The sequence below is a fragment of the Bubalus bubalis genome, chromosome 4 (assembly GCF_019923935.1).
Source record: "Bubalus bubalis isolate 160015118507 breed Murrah chromosome 4, NDDB_SH_1, whole genome shotgun sequence".
Taxonomy (NCBI): Eukaryota; Metazoa; Chordata; class Mammalia; order Artiodactyla; family Bovidae; genus Bubalus; species Bubalus bubalis.
The window spans coordinates 50,609,918-50,622,442 of record NC_059160.1 but is presented as its reverse complement, the minus strand read 5'-3'; the positions used below and the strand labels follow the sequence as shown (position 1 = coordinate 50,622,442).

At 47.0% G+C, this 12,525-nt stretch overlaps 1 protein-coding gene across 1 annotated transcript in view; it reads right to left on the bottom strand.

Annotated features, from left to right (window-relative positions):
- NUAK1 (NUAK family kinase 1) overlaps positions 1 to 12,525 on the bottom strand; it is a 78,149-nt gene that overhangs the window by 16,746 nt on the left and 48,878 nt on the right. Inside the window, exons 3-4 of the mRNA XM_006069583.4 lie at positions 6,787 to 6,938; positions 3,732 to 3,797 (exon numbers count right to left, since the gene is read on the bottom strand). Of these exons, the coding sequence (XP_006069645.3) occupies positions 3,732 to 3,797; positions 6,787 to 6,938 (218 nt within the window). The remainder of the gene's footprint in view (positions 1 to 3,731; positions 3,798 to 6,786; positions 6,939 to 12,525) is intronic.

The following is a 12,525-nucleotide window of genomic DNA, read 5'->3' as shown; positions in this document are numbered from 1 at the left end:
CACCAAATTCCCAGCCCTCTTTTCTGGGGGTCGGTTGACCCTGGTGCTGGGCCCTCTTCTCATTGTCAGGCACTTTAACAGGAGCCATCTATGGGAATTGTCAGCATTCCATTCTCCCAGAGAGTGGGATGTGAATCTGGCCCGTTTTTATTAATTGCAAATTAATGCTATGCTGGGTGTCTATTTTGGTAGACATGCTTCTCCACAGAGGACGGAATGCAACCCAGAGAAGCACATTGCTCTCATTCTTTCTGCCGACTGACTGTGTGAATATTTTTAGAAGCCGCACCCTTGCGCAGTGGCCAGATAAATAATTCCCAACGCCAGATGTGCTCTTTGCAAGTCAACATCAGGAAGGGAAGGGAAGAGGAACGAAACAAGAGCCATGGCTCACACCAAAATTGCAATGACACGTGACAAGTTTCCACCAGTAACATTTTTATAGGCTTCCTGGGAAAAGGCCCTTTACCCTTGAAACACAGAAGATGGACCCACCTTTTGAGAGGCACCTGCTGCTCATACTCTGCTGGTTGGTAACAGACCTTGAAGGTCAATGCCCACCTCCACCCTTCCACCCCCTGCCCCCCACCCCGTCCAGACACTGATGACATGGGATCTCTTGAACTCGGAGGCCAGCTTGCAGCCATGTGTCTGTCTGTCTTTGCTACAAGTGCCCTTTCTAAATATATTTCCAGCAAAATGCTGAGTCAGGAAGAGCTGAGCACATGCAGCCAGAAGAGAGATCAACGGCAGCTGAAACACATTTTCAAAAACCTTGGAAGCGGGTGTGAGATGATGAAAAGAGAATCTTCCTGGAAGTCAAACATGTGAATTCTAACCCTGGCTGTCATCCCTTCGCTGCAAAATCCAACAGTTCAGAGTACCTACTGTGTGACAAGCTCTGTGCCACTTTCCAGGGAAACAAAGACACAGTGATGTACTGAGGCAATCAGACTTTGTAGGCCATAACGGTTAAAACAGCAGTCAGAAAATGACCTAAAGACTCTTTCAAGCTCTAGGTTTCTCAGATCCTTTTAGGAGTCCTTGAACAAGCAGAAGGAAGGGATAGCATCCGAGAAAGGGAAGGTTATAGCTTCCCAGGTGATGCAGTTGTAAAGAATCTGCCTGCCAATGCAGGAGGCTCAAGAGAAGTGGGTTCAATCCCTGAATCAGGAACATCCCCTAGAGGAGGAAATGGCAACCCACTCCAGTATTCTTGCCTGGGAAATTCTATGGACAGAGGAGCTTGGTGGGCTACAGTCCATGGGGTCGCAAAGAGTTGGACACAGAGCACACACACACTCTTCTCACTCTCAATTAGGCATTTTAGCTTGGTAAATGCCAGGAGTAGAAATTCTTAAAGACTCCTAAGGCAAAAGGATCAAAACCTCAATTTTCATAATATTTAATGTATCTGCTTTTTCCCTACATAATGGTCAGGGACCCTGGATGGAAGACTTGGTCCTGGGAGCTGAGAGGCCCTATATCACTGCCCTTTTGCTTTATGTAAATGAGCCATTCTCTCAGGCCTCCTGCCCATTGTTCCCAGCACAATTGCTTTCTGAATGCTAACCATTCTTCTCCTCCATTGGGGAATTCTATGACTCCATAGGAAGCTATGTGCCTTATCACTTCTGCTACTACATCGTGGGACCAGGAGGTCAAGCTGTACCACAGAACCCAATCCCTGAATGACAGGCTTGCATTCCAGGCCTTGTAAAGACTACGTCTTGTTTTGAGAGCTCTGGGAGCAGGTGGCAGGAAGAACCTGCAGAGAAAGTTGCCAGGGTGGAAGACACAAGCCCTTAGAATGTGTCCCTTGGAGCAGAACCCAGTTCTCTCGCTGTGGTCTGACCACCAAGCCCCAGGCACCTTCAGTGCAGCTGACTTCCTGTTCAACTTCCTCCTGGACGGCCAGCCTTATCAGCAGGTACCTTGGATATGAAGAGTCAAGTGCTAAGAGCTTTGACTGTCTAAATTCCTCAAATTTGTCGTGGATTGTCCAGGACTAGGCACAGGGCCTGACACATAGTAATGAACAGATAACCAACAATCCCCAAAGAAATGGGCTGGCATCTCTACTGGACAGATGAGGAAACTGAGGTTTAGATAAATGAACAATTCCTCTAAACACTGCTGTCAGTAAGGGGCAAGGCTGCATTACAAAACCAGGCCCTCCAACCCCAAAGTCACTGCTTTTCTTAACTTTGACTCACTGAACAGTGCTCAGATAAAGCTAAACAGAGTATCTTGTTCAGTCGTCAAGACAAGCCTGTGGGCATTACCACCTCCCTGTTTTATGGCTGAGGAAACAGGGTTAAGTGGCTCCCCCAAGGTCAAGCAGCTAGTAAACCACACAAGATGGAACTCTTTTTAACCCTGCAGCCACTGCTCCTTCGAGAATCACCCAACCACTTTGCCAGAAATGGAGAAACCCTGAGATTTCACTTCCTGTTCCTAGAAAGACTAATTTGACCAACTGTTTCCTTCTTACACTATGGACTACAGAGAAATATGTGATCACCGCCAACCACTCACCAAAAAAAAAAAAAAAAAAAGAGATCACCCTGACGTGTCTTCCAGGGGCCTCTCATAGGACGATGGTGACTAATGGTTGCCACCATGATCCACGAACAGAATCCAAACAGCAAGGCAACTCCATTCTCCCTGGCAAGGAAGTAGTCTCCCTGTGATGCACTCCCCCAACTGAGAGCAACAACCAAAGGAGGGGATGATGCAAGGTCATTCCCATGCCTGGTTTGGGGACCAGGGATGAGGCACTAACGTCACCAGCAGCCAATGGGAGGGACCCCTGGTGCCAGGAGTACCAAGGCCATTTCATAATGAAACCCATGCGGTGAGCTCCCGTTTATTTTGAAACTGCATTTGCTTATTTTGTAGCCATGATCAAAAGGCCATTTGGAGTGCTCTGCGGGAGGCACTGGAACCCTGTTGGCCAGGAGAGCTTTCTCCAGCTCCAGCAGCAGCCAGCAATAATATTCCCCATAAAAGTCAACCCCATCACTTGCTGGTATGTTCTTTTCCCAACAGCATTTCAGTTTCCCGGTTCCACAGCTGGGGTGGGGGTGCGGGTGAAGGAGAAGTAGGAGACAGGGGATGGGAGTGACAGAGGAGTGACCAGGATAGATAATAAAATTGGGGGCCTGCGGGCAAACCCAGCAGAATGATTCAAACTTGGGCTCAGTGGATCAGAGAGACGTGGGTTCAAACCCCCAGCTCCGCTGCTTACCACTGTGTCATTTTAGGACAGTTATTTAACATCTCTATGCCTGAGTTTCCCTATCTGTTAAATGATATAAATAACCGTCTCTCACACGGCTGTTGTGAAGATTCTATTTAAGTGATATCGGGCAAATATGATGTGAATACAAATGCACTGGGCTACTGTAAGTATTTTGATGGTGATCATTACAGACTATGAGTTTCCCAAGGGCAGGGACGGTATTTTAAGTCAGTTCTTAGGACAATGTCTGGCATGGAGTTGGAGATCGATAAATGCTCGTTGCATGAATTCAACCGAACTGAGGGCTCAAGCCTCGTGATGCTCCCCACCCCACCTCGTGATGCTCCCCACCCCGCCAGCCAGGGAAGGAAGTGGCCGTCTTATTCGTAGGCTGCAGCTTGAAGCAGCGTTTAACCACCACCTCCCCGCCCCCCACCGGCTACAATCCCCAGGTCTGGCACATCCATCAGCGTGGCAAGAGCTTTACCTTAATATTACAGTTGTCATCGAGCAGTATATTTTCCAGCTTCAAGTCCCGGTGGACCACACCATTCTGAAATGAGAAGACATGCAGGGAATTGAATGGGAGTAGTTGGGATGAAGGAGAAATGTGGAGAGGGGGAGGAAGGGGAAGGAGGGTGAGCAAAGGGAAAAATCTTTGACAGATTAAAGTGCACCCGCGCCGGTGGTCTTCGCCCCCATCCTTCGGGGGCCTCTCTCACTGTCATGAAGCACCCCGCCAGCGACCAGCACCAGCGACGGGAGAGCATTAGTCACTTGCTGCGTGGTTAAGGGAAAAATGACTGGAATCCATTCTCCCTCAGAGCCTGTAAAACAGCGGGGGGATTCTCTGTGGGAATGTCATTCCACCGTGTGAAAGCAGTATCGTCCCAGGCAGGGGCAGACATCGTCTGTCTGTGATGGCGATTCCCAGGGAAGAGGCAGATCTCCCTGCTGGCGGCTCAGAATGCAGGGCTCACAGACCTGGCTTGTCTCTCTGTCTACCTGTCTCCCCAACACTGGGTTCAACCTTTTTAGACCCAGAAAACCGTGCACAACTGTCCTGAGGATAACAGAAGCCCTTCCAAGGGTTATTTCCTAAGCAGCTGGGAGGGAAGGTTCTAGAAATCCCTCTCTTCTGGGCAGAACTCAATGTGGGGTGAAGGGTGAAAGGCGGAGAGGCCAAGGAGACCAAAGCAGACCCCTGCCATACTGCAGGACCTTTCCATTCAAGCAAACACTGGCAAGGCTGGCTGCTGAGCCCAGTGACAAGCAGCCAGCCAGTTGAACAGTGAAAAGAAATCCTTAACCAATAGGCCGCTGGTCTATACAGCAGTAACAACTGTCCAGTTTAATTCTTTTTAAAACCCAACGATGTTTTAAGGGGGTGGGTGGGCAGGGAAAGAGAAGAAGAACTGAAAGAACCAGCTACTCAGACCGGGAGATGTTTTTAACATCATTCAGCATAAAAGACCTTTGCAATTGAAGCTGCCCTTTTAAGCAAACCAACTGGCTAGGAATTCTCTTTCATTCAGGATTTCTTTAGTTCAGAATCTGCATGTTCACAGCTGGTACTTTATTGCTTAGTTTCCTTTCCATTTGACAATTCTTAGTTTCTCCAAAAACACTGACCGAAGAGGTTGAAAACATGTATTTCTACCACTCTTTCTAATTCAAACCTTCAGGGATGTGTTCTGAAATCAGACATGCACAAAGCAGGGCTCCTGAACAAAAGATATAGATCACAAGGTGGCTGATTTTGTTTAAGCATTGGAAGTAGTTTGGTTTACACGGCTGCATTCCTAGTTTTCATAAGATGGAAACCCCATTCATACACAATCCAAGTTTCACACTCTTAAATAATGAAAATAGGATCTATGATGCTTTATGGTAATGCATGATGATAAGATACAAAACACTGTACAATCTGAATCATAAGTGCCTTTTGAGTCAGCTAAGAAGTCAAATAATGTTCATGGGTTAAGGATTTTAGATTGTAAATAATTAGAAGATGGTCATCCCAGAGTGATTCTCAATTAACCAGAATATTGAACAAACCAGAAGGCCCTGTGTTGCAATCACTTCAGTGAAGAAATTGACTCTAGTTTGGAGGCTATGCTGGATTCAAGTCACTCAAAGTGAGGGACTGTTCCAGGTGTGACAGTTCTGTGGAAAAGTATGAATGGGATGAAAATCAGGACTAAAGTGATAAATAATAATTGGGTGAAGTACGGCTCGGAGTTATGTGTGTACTTCACTCCCTTCTGCAGAGGCCAAGGGTAGCTAAACTGGGGGGATTAAGAGTACATCCCATTAGTTGTGTGGCAATAAACTGTACATGTGTGTACATAACCTGGCTTCCCAGGTGGCGCTAGTGGTAAAGAACCCACCTGCCAATGCAGGAGACTTAAGGGACTCGGGTTCAATCCCTGGGTCGGGAAGATCCCCTGGAGGAGGGAATGGCAACCCACTCCAGTATTCTTGCCTGGAGAATCCCATGGACAGAGGAGGCTGGCGGGCTATGGTCCATAGGGTCACAAAGGGTCAGACACAACTGAAGTTACTTCCCACACTCGCACACTCGTACATAACCTATGTGGATGTAACCTATGCAAGGGAAAGAAACCAGGGCATAGAAAGGTTCAGAACCTATGGTCTACTAATTCCAGTTCTGGAATTTCTCTTAAGTCAATTATTCAAATGATAGAAAAAAGGTTACTGTAGAAAGATGTCAATCATTATTTATAATAACCAGAAATTAGAATGTCTAAACATCCAACAATCACAATAATGATAGAGAATTTTTAGTAACCTAGGAAACTGTTTAAATTAAAATCCTAAGTGAAAAAAGTAGCAAGACAGAAATGTAAAAATGCATACAAAGTGGTGTCTGGATTGGATCCTGGAATGGAAAAAGGTCACTGGTAGGAAAACTGGTGAAATCCAAGTAGGAAAACTGGTGAAATCCAAGTAGGAAAACTGGTGAAACCCAAGTAAAACAAAACTGTGAGTTCTGTTAATCACAGTATACGAATGTGGGTGTCTCCATTTTAATGAGCGGACAACAATCTTGTAAGATGTTAGCATCAGGGTAAACTGAGTGTGGTGCCTGGGGACTCTGTACTATCATGGGAACTCCTATAAACCTAAAATTATTAACTAAGCTTTTAATAAATGTGAGGAGTAGAGGGAAGAAGATTGGAAAGAAACAAACAAGAATGTCGATAGTGGGTGATTCCTGGATTCTGGGATTCAAGGTGATGGTGATTTTCTTCTTTCTAGTTTATAAATTCTCTGTATATACTACAATACCTACAGCGGCATCACCGACTAGAGGGACACGAGTCTGAGCAAACTCCAGGAGTTGGTCATGGACAGGGAAGCCTGGCGTGCTGCAATCCACGGGGTTGCAGAGTTGGGCACGACTGAGCGACTGAACTGAACTGATACTACAAAGAACAGATGTCACCTTCATAACATGAACAGAATCGCGTGGTGCCATGGAAACCACCTGCAGCGGAAGCGTGGGGGGCGGGCCATACCTTGTGACAATAGTGCACGGCGGAGACGATCTGCCGGAAGAAGTGTCTGGTCTCCCGCTCGCTGAGGCGCCGCCGCTCGCTGATGTAGTCGTACAGCTCCCCTTTGCTGGCGTACTCCATGATGATCACAATCTTATCTTTGTTCTCAAACACTGCGGGGGGAACAGCGACACACAAACAGCCTGTTTAACCGAGAAGCTCACTTAGGACTACAGACAGCGCAGTAGAGAGAGGCGATGGTGGAGATGTCGCTGCACAGGGGGCAGACCAGTCCGGCCATCAGCGTGACGAGGAGAGGGGCAAGTTGCCCAGACAGGTGGACAATGACATCATCGCTGCTGTGACTGGACTCGCCTTGCTAATGCTGCAGGATAAGTGCCTCTCTTCTGAGGACCCCACCCCCTTCACCAGGTTCATTTCTCACAAGCCCCTCCCACTTCTACATCTCCCTTGTTGATGGGATGATGGGGAATAACAAACACAACAACCATTTATTAATCATTGGATATGGAAAAATGGGTGGCTGAACTTGTCACCTCTTTACTCAAAACCTTCCAGACTCTCCATCTTACTCAAAACAAAACCCAAACTTCCAAATGTGGCCCCCAGGTCCGACAAGTCCTATGGGCCCTTCTTATCCCTGTTACACATCTGTGCATTTATTCTGTCTGTCCCATTAGAATGTAAAGTAGGCTGGTCTGTTTTATTCACTGAGGTATCCCAAGCATTCACAGCCTTTTGGTAAAGGGGTTCAATCAATATTTATTAAATGAGGGGACTCAACACTTCATAAATGCATTCTGGACTGTTACAGGAAACCACTGCATGGCACTAAATGCTTCTCTCTACTCAACCCTGATATTCTCCAGCAATGATGCTCAAACTCTGCTAGACTGACCTAGGAGTTCCAGGCAGTCAGATGCCCATGGGTCCAGGTCAGAGAAGGACATGAAAGATGGGCTTCAGGTCCTCAGCTCCACCTCAGCCAAAGCCACCCCACTGCTGTTTTATAAGCAGAAAGCCTGGGGCTTTTCACATATGATGTCTTTTGACCAAGTACAAAATAATCATTGTGTTGAAATCCATCGCTCCCAAAGGATATAGTATAAAAATGTTTGTAGGATACCCAAGACCCTCCTTCCCAGGTAGATACCTGCCTACCTCCCTCTATCTCATCAGCTTCTGCCGCTCCCTGTCAGGCCCCCTATGCCCACTGATGCCAGACTGTTCACTGTTTCTCACTATCACACACACACACACACTGCTGTTTCCCACCTCCATGCTCTTCCCTCTTTCTTTACTCCCACCTGTCTGACCTACCAGGGCCCCTCCAACTCATCAGGCAACAATAAACTCAAATATGGCATCCATGTTGCCTCCTTTCTACCTCTTATCATACTTTCAAACTGCGTGGATATATTTGCTGACTTATATATTTATTTCCTCTGTCTGGACTGTGAACCTAGACTTAGAGAGGTAAAAACTAGTTTTGGAACCAGACACTCCTAAGTAGATTTCTGGATCTGCTTCTTACTTGCTGTCTGACTCTGGAAGAGTTGCTTGCCCTCTCTGTGCCTCACTTTAACGGTAAAATGTGAATATATCAGTACGTACTTCTAGAATTTTGGGGAGGATTTATTGATATCAGGTATTTTAAATGCTTATAACAAAGCCTGCCTTTTCACTCAATAATGTTAGTTATTCTTGTTGGTATCAATACTATTGGACCCCAGGACCTAGCACTGAGCCAGACACACAGACACACTCAGTGAACCAGAACGTGCCCAGGCCTGGGTCCCCTGTCCTCCCACATCTTGTCACTGGCTGCTAGAAGCTCAGGCCCCTCCAGTTCCTCTTTGGCTCCTTCAAGTCCAGCCAAACCTCTCTGATAAAAAAGAAGGGAGAAGCAGGAGGGCAGGGGGGAGGAGGAGAGAGAACAGCCAGATAAAACTGGCTGCTCCCAAGTCTCCTGGCCTCGCTGCACCCTGCAGTCTTGGCTCCTGCTGGGGATTTCAGCCTGTTGTGCACTTTTCATTGACAATAAACTCTGGAAACTGGAAAACCTGCCTCAAGATGCATGGCTCAGCCTCAAAAAATGACAGAGTGACAGGCCCTGGAGAGGGCAGCGGGTTTTCTAATTTTAAAAGTTGGGGTGGCAGAGCGGGTTTGGGGGGAGGTAATTGAAGGGGAGAGAGGGAAAGTACTTTGATAGGGAAATAAACACGGAGCCTCACACTTCCAACAAGCCTGATACGTGCTTAAAGAAGGCCAAAGCCACTGGTCCCTTCAGTGACCAGCAGAAGGTGTGGTCACTGGCTGCATGCATACAAAAGGCCTGTGACAGGGACCAGACGTGTCCCTTTCCAACTGGCTAACTTGGTATCAAGGAGGTATAAACACAGTCCTGTTTGACATAGTTCAATGTGCCGAACATTTTACTAAACAACTTCCAACAGTCAGTCCTGCTGCTCCTACCTCTAAAATAGACCCTGGTTCTGTCCACCTGTCTCACGTCCCCAGGCATCCCTTTCCTAATAATCTCCCCCAATCCTTTCACTCTTGTTCCTTTGCTGACTGTGTTTGGAGGGGCTGGGGAACAGCTCCAAATACATGTTTCATGGAGCACTAGTCCCGCAAGACATCCAGAGGAATAAAGGGTTCCACGGTCAAACATCGGTAAAATATTTGGAAAATGCTGATACTTGATCACCCCTTGGATCACACCTGGCTTCTTTAACCCTGAGTTTTGCCGGGTGATTTGGCCATTTCAATATTCCCACTGAACTAACTAGGAGTCAGTTTGGGAAATGCTGAATGAATGAGGCAAGAGCCCCACTGTTGCTGGCAGGGCTGGTGGGCAGCTGGGTTAAGAGAACTGTCCACATGACCAGGCCTGGCTCTGGAACCCCACTCTTCAGTCCTCCAGTAGGAAGCAGCTGGAGTCTCGGGGTCAATGCCATAACTGCAACCCTGTGTAAGGTAACTGCAAACATTTCTAGACTTGGAGCATCAGTGATTCATCAAGGAGGCCATGAAGTGTTATATATGACGTTTCTGAGCCCTTCCTAATAATAGCAGCATTTTTGGAAGGCCTACTATGTGCAGGCACTGTGCCGATATTGCATGAATTATATCACATGGCTTTGGTCCTATGACTATCCCTGTTCTACAGATGAGAAAGCCCAGGTACAGTGAGGTTAGTGACTGCCACGGCCACAGAGCAAATACAAGGCCTGAGCCCTCAAATGACTGCACACTCCACGCTCTTGGCCCCTATCCTATTATCCACATACATCGACCTCTCTGAACCTCAGTCTCTTCATCAGTAAATAAGGCCAGGAACCTCCTCACACAGTAAGGGGAGATTCAGTGAGCTCACGGGCCCTAGCCCCCTGAGCACGGTGCCCAAGCCACTGCTCAGTCACCGTGAGCTATTCTTGTAATTACTCTGTCTGCTTCTTAGGCAGCTCTGGCAAAACAAAACCCTAAGACTTTCCTCTCCCCACTGGCATCACTCTTTAAAACATGTGGTGGCTGCTCCAGAATCACAGGATTTTTGAGCAGGAAGAACCTTAGAGATCAGCTATTATTTTTCCAGAGTAGCCCAAGATTTATCACATATAAGAGCAAGGCCTTGGGAATTCGTCCTGAAGAATGACCGGTTTCCGCACCCCCAGCCCACGGCTCGGGCTTGCCTACTGTAAGGTCTCTATCAGCCAGATGATAGGAACACTCTCAGCCATTCTTCGGGCAAAAAAGGGCTGCTTCCCTTGGGCACTTTTACAACTGGTTATTTATAAGCCCAGAAATCTCGTCTGTGTTTATGTTATTAGTCACCAAGCAAAAGCTTATTTTCCACCAGTTGGGAAGGGTTTCCTTTCTGAAAAATGAAAGCCTGTGTCTCTTGGCCAGACAGTTTTACCCAGAAGCCTGGTGGCTCCAGAATGGTAAGGAAAACTATGGCCCTTGACAAGCCAGGCCTACCAGGAAAATTAAACCCCTGAATAGAAACTGAGCTCAGCTTGAGTCAGCCTACAGTGTGGGGCCTGAGTCCATGTGGTGCAGACCCAGGTTTTTAACAGAGCAACAGAGCTTTACAGAGCACCCATGGGGGACAGTGGAAGAAGTCTCTACCAGGGTAAGAAGGGGAGGAGACACCAGCCATCAGAAGGAGCAGTGTGAGCGTGGGGGAACCAGGAGCATGTTAAGCAGGCTCACCGGAGTGGACAGTGCCAGGGACTAAGACGAGAGAAAGAAGGAACAGACTATGAATAGAACAGAGTCCTTGAATGTCCACAAGGAGCTCAGCAGACATGTGACCAAGAAAACCTGTGACCAAGAGCCCACAAGGAGCTCAGCAGACATGTGACCAAGACATTGCCAAGAAAAATAAACAGATGGAACAAGGGACAGGGTAGCATCTAGGATCCTGGACCCATGAAACAGTGCAGGATTTCATCACATCACCCCGAGAACTTCTCCAGACAGCGATCCCTCCAAGAAGGCTGATCCATAATCACTGTGCATTGTTAGTTGCTCAGTCATGTCTGACTCTTTGTAACCCCATGGATGGCAGCCCACCAGGCTCCTCTGTCCATGGAATTCTCCAGGCAAGAATACTGGAGTGGGTTGCCACTCCCTTCTCCAGGGCATCTTCCAGACCCAGGGATTGAACTCCGGTCTCCAGTATCACAAGCGGATTCTTTATGGTCTAAGCCACCAGGGAAGTTCATTGTAATCACTATAGTGAACATTTATTGAGCAATTACTACACGCCATGGATTGTCACATCCAATCCTAACAATCCTATGAGATTAACATTATCCCTACTTCATAAATAGGGACCAGCGCTCAGATCATGAAACAATGTGGCCAGCACCCTGCAAGTACCCACCATGTCTTCTTCAGTCACTAACCATCTCCCCAGGAGTATGTATATAGGCCACTATCACAGATTAGTTTTGGATTTTGAGTTTTCTAAAAGTGGAATCGCAGCATGTAGTATATTCTTTTGTGTATGGCTTCATTCGTTCAACATTATATTTGTAAGATTAATCCATGCTGTTCTATGGAGTCAAAAGACTATCCATCCTCACTGCGGTAGAGTACTCCAATTTGTGAATGTATCCATTCTGCTGGTGAGAGACATTTGGGTTGTTTCCAGGTGAGGGTCACTACGAACCAAGTCGCTACGAACATTCTTGTGTATGTCTTTTGACGCTGCTCCGTATGCATTTCTGTCAGGAAGATAACCAGTTAGGATTTGATCCCAAATGTGTGTGACTCAAAAGCGTGTGTTCTCGTCATGACTCCCCACCACCTTTCTCCATCATAGGTTTACCCTTCTTGCCTAATACTCAATAAAGACTCTCTTTCATTAACCAACATCACTCCCTTTTCTGAAAATGCTTGTTTATCAGCCTATCTGAAGCATTTATCTGAGCATCTCGCTACATGATAAAGGGGATACAAACATAGCATAAGACACTGTTTTTTGGAGGAGTTGCTATCTAGTTGAAGAAAACTGCATGCATGCATGCATGCTAAGTTGCTTCAGTCATGTCCGACTCTTTGCAACCCTATGGACTGTAGCCCAACAAGCTCCTCCATCCATAGGACTCTCCAGGCAAGAATACTGGAGTGGATTGCCTTTCCCTTCCAGCACTTACAAGTCAAGGGCTAACCTGTGAGATACAGACTTTAAGTACCTGGATGATCAGAGAGGAAGATGGGAAAGGC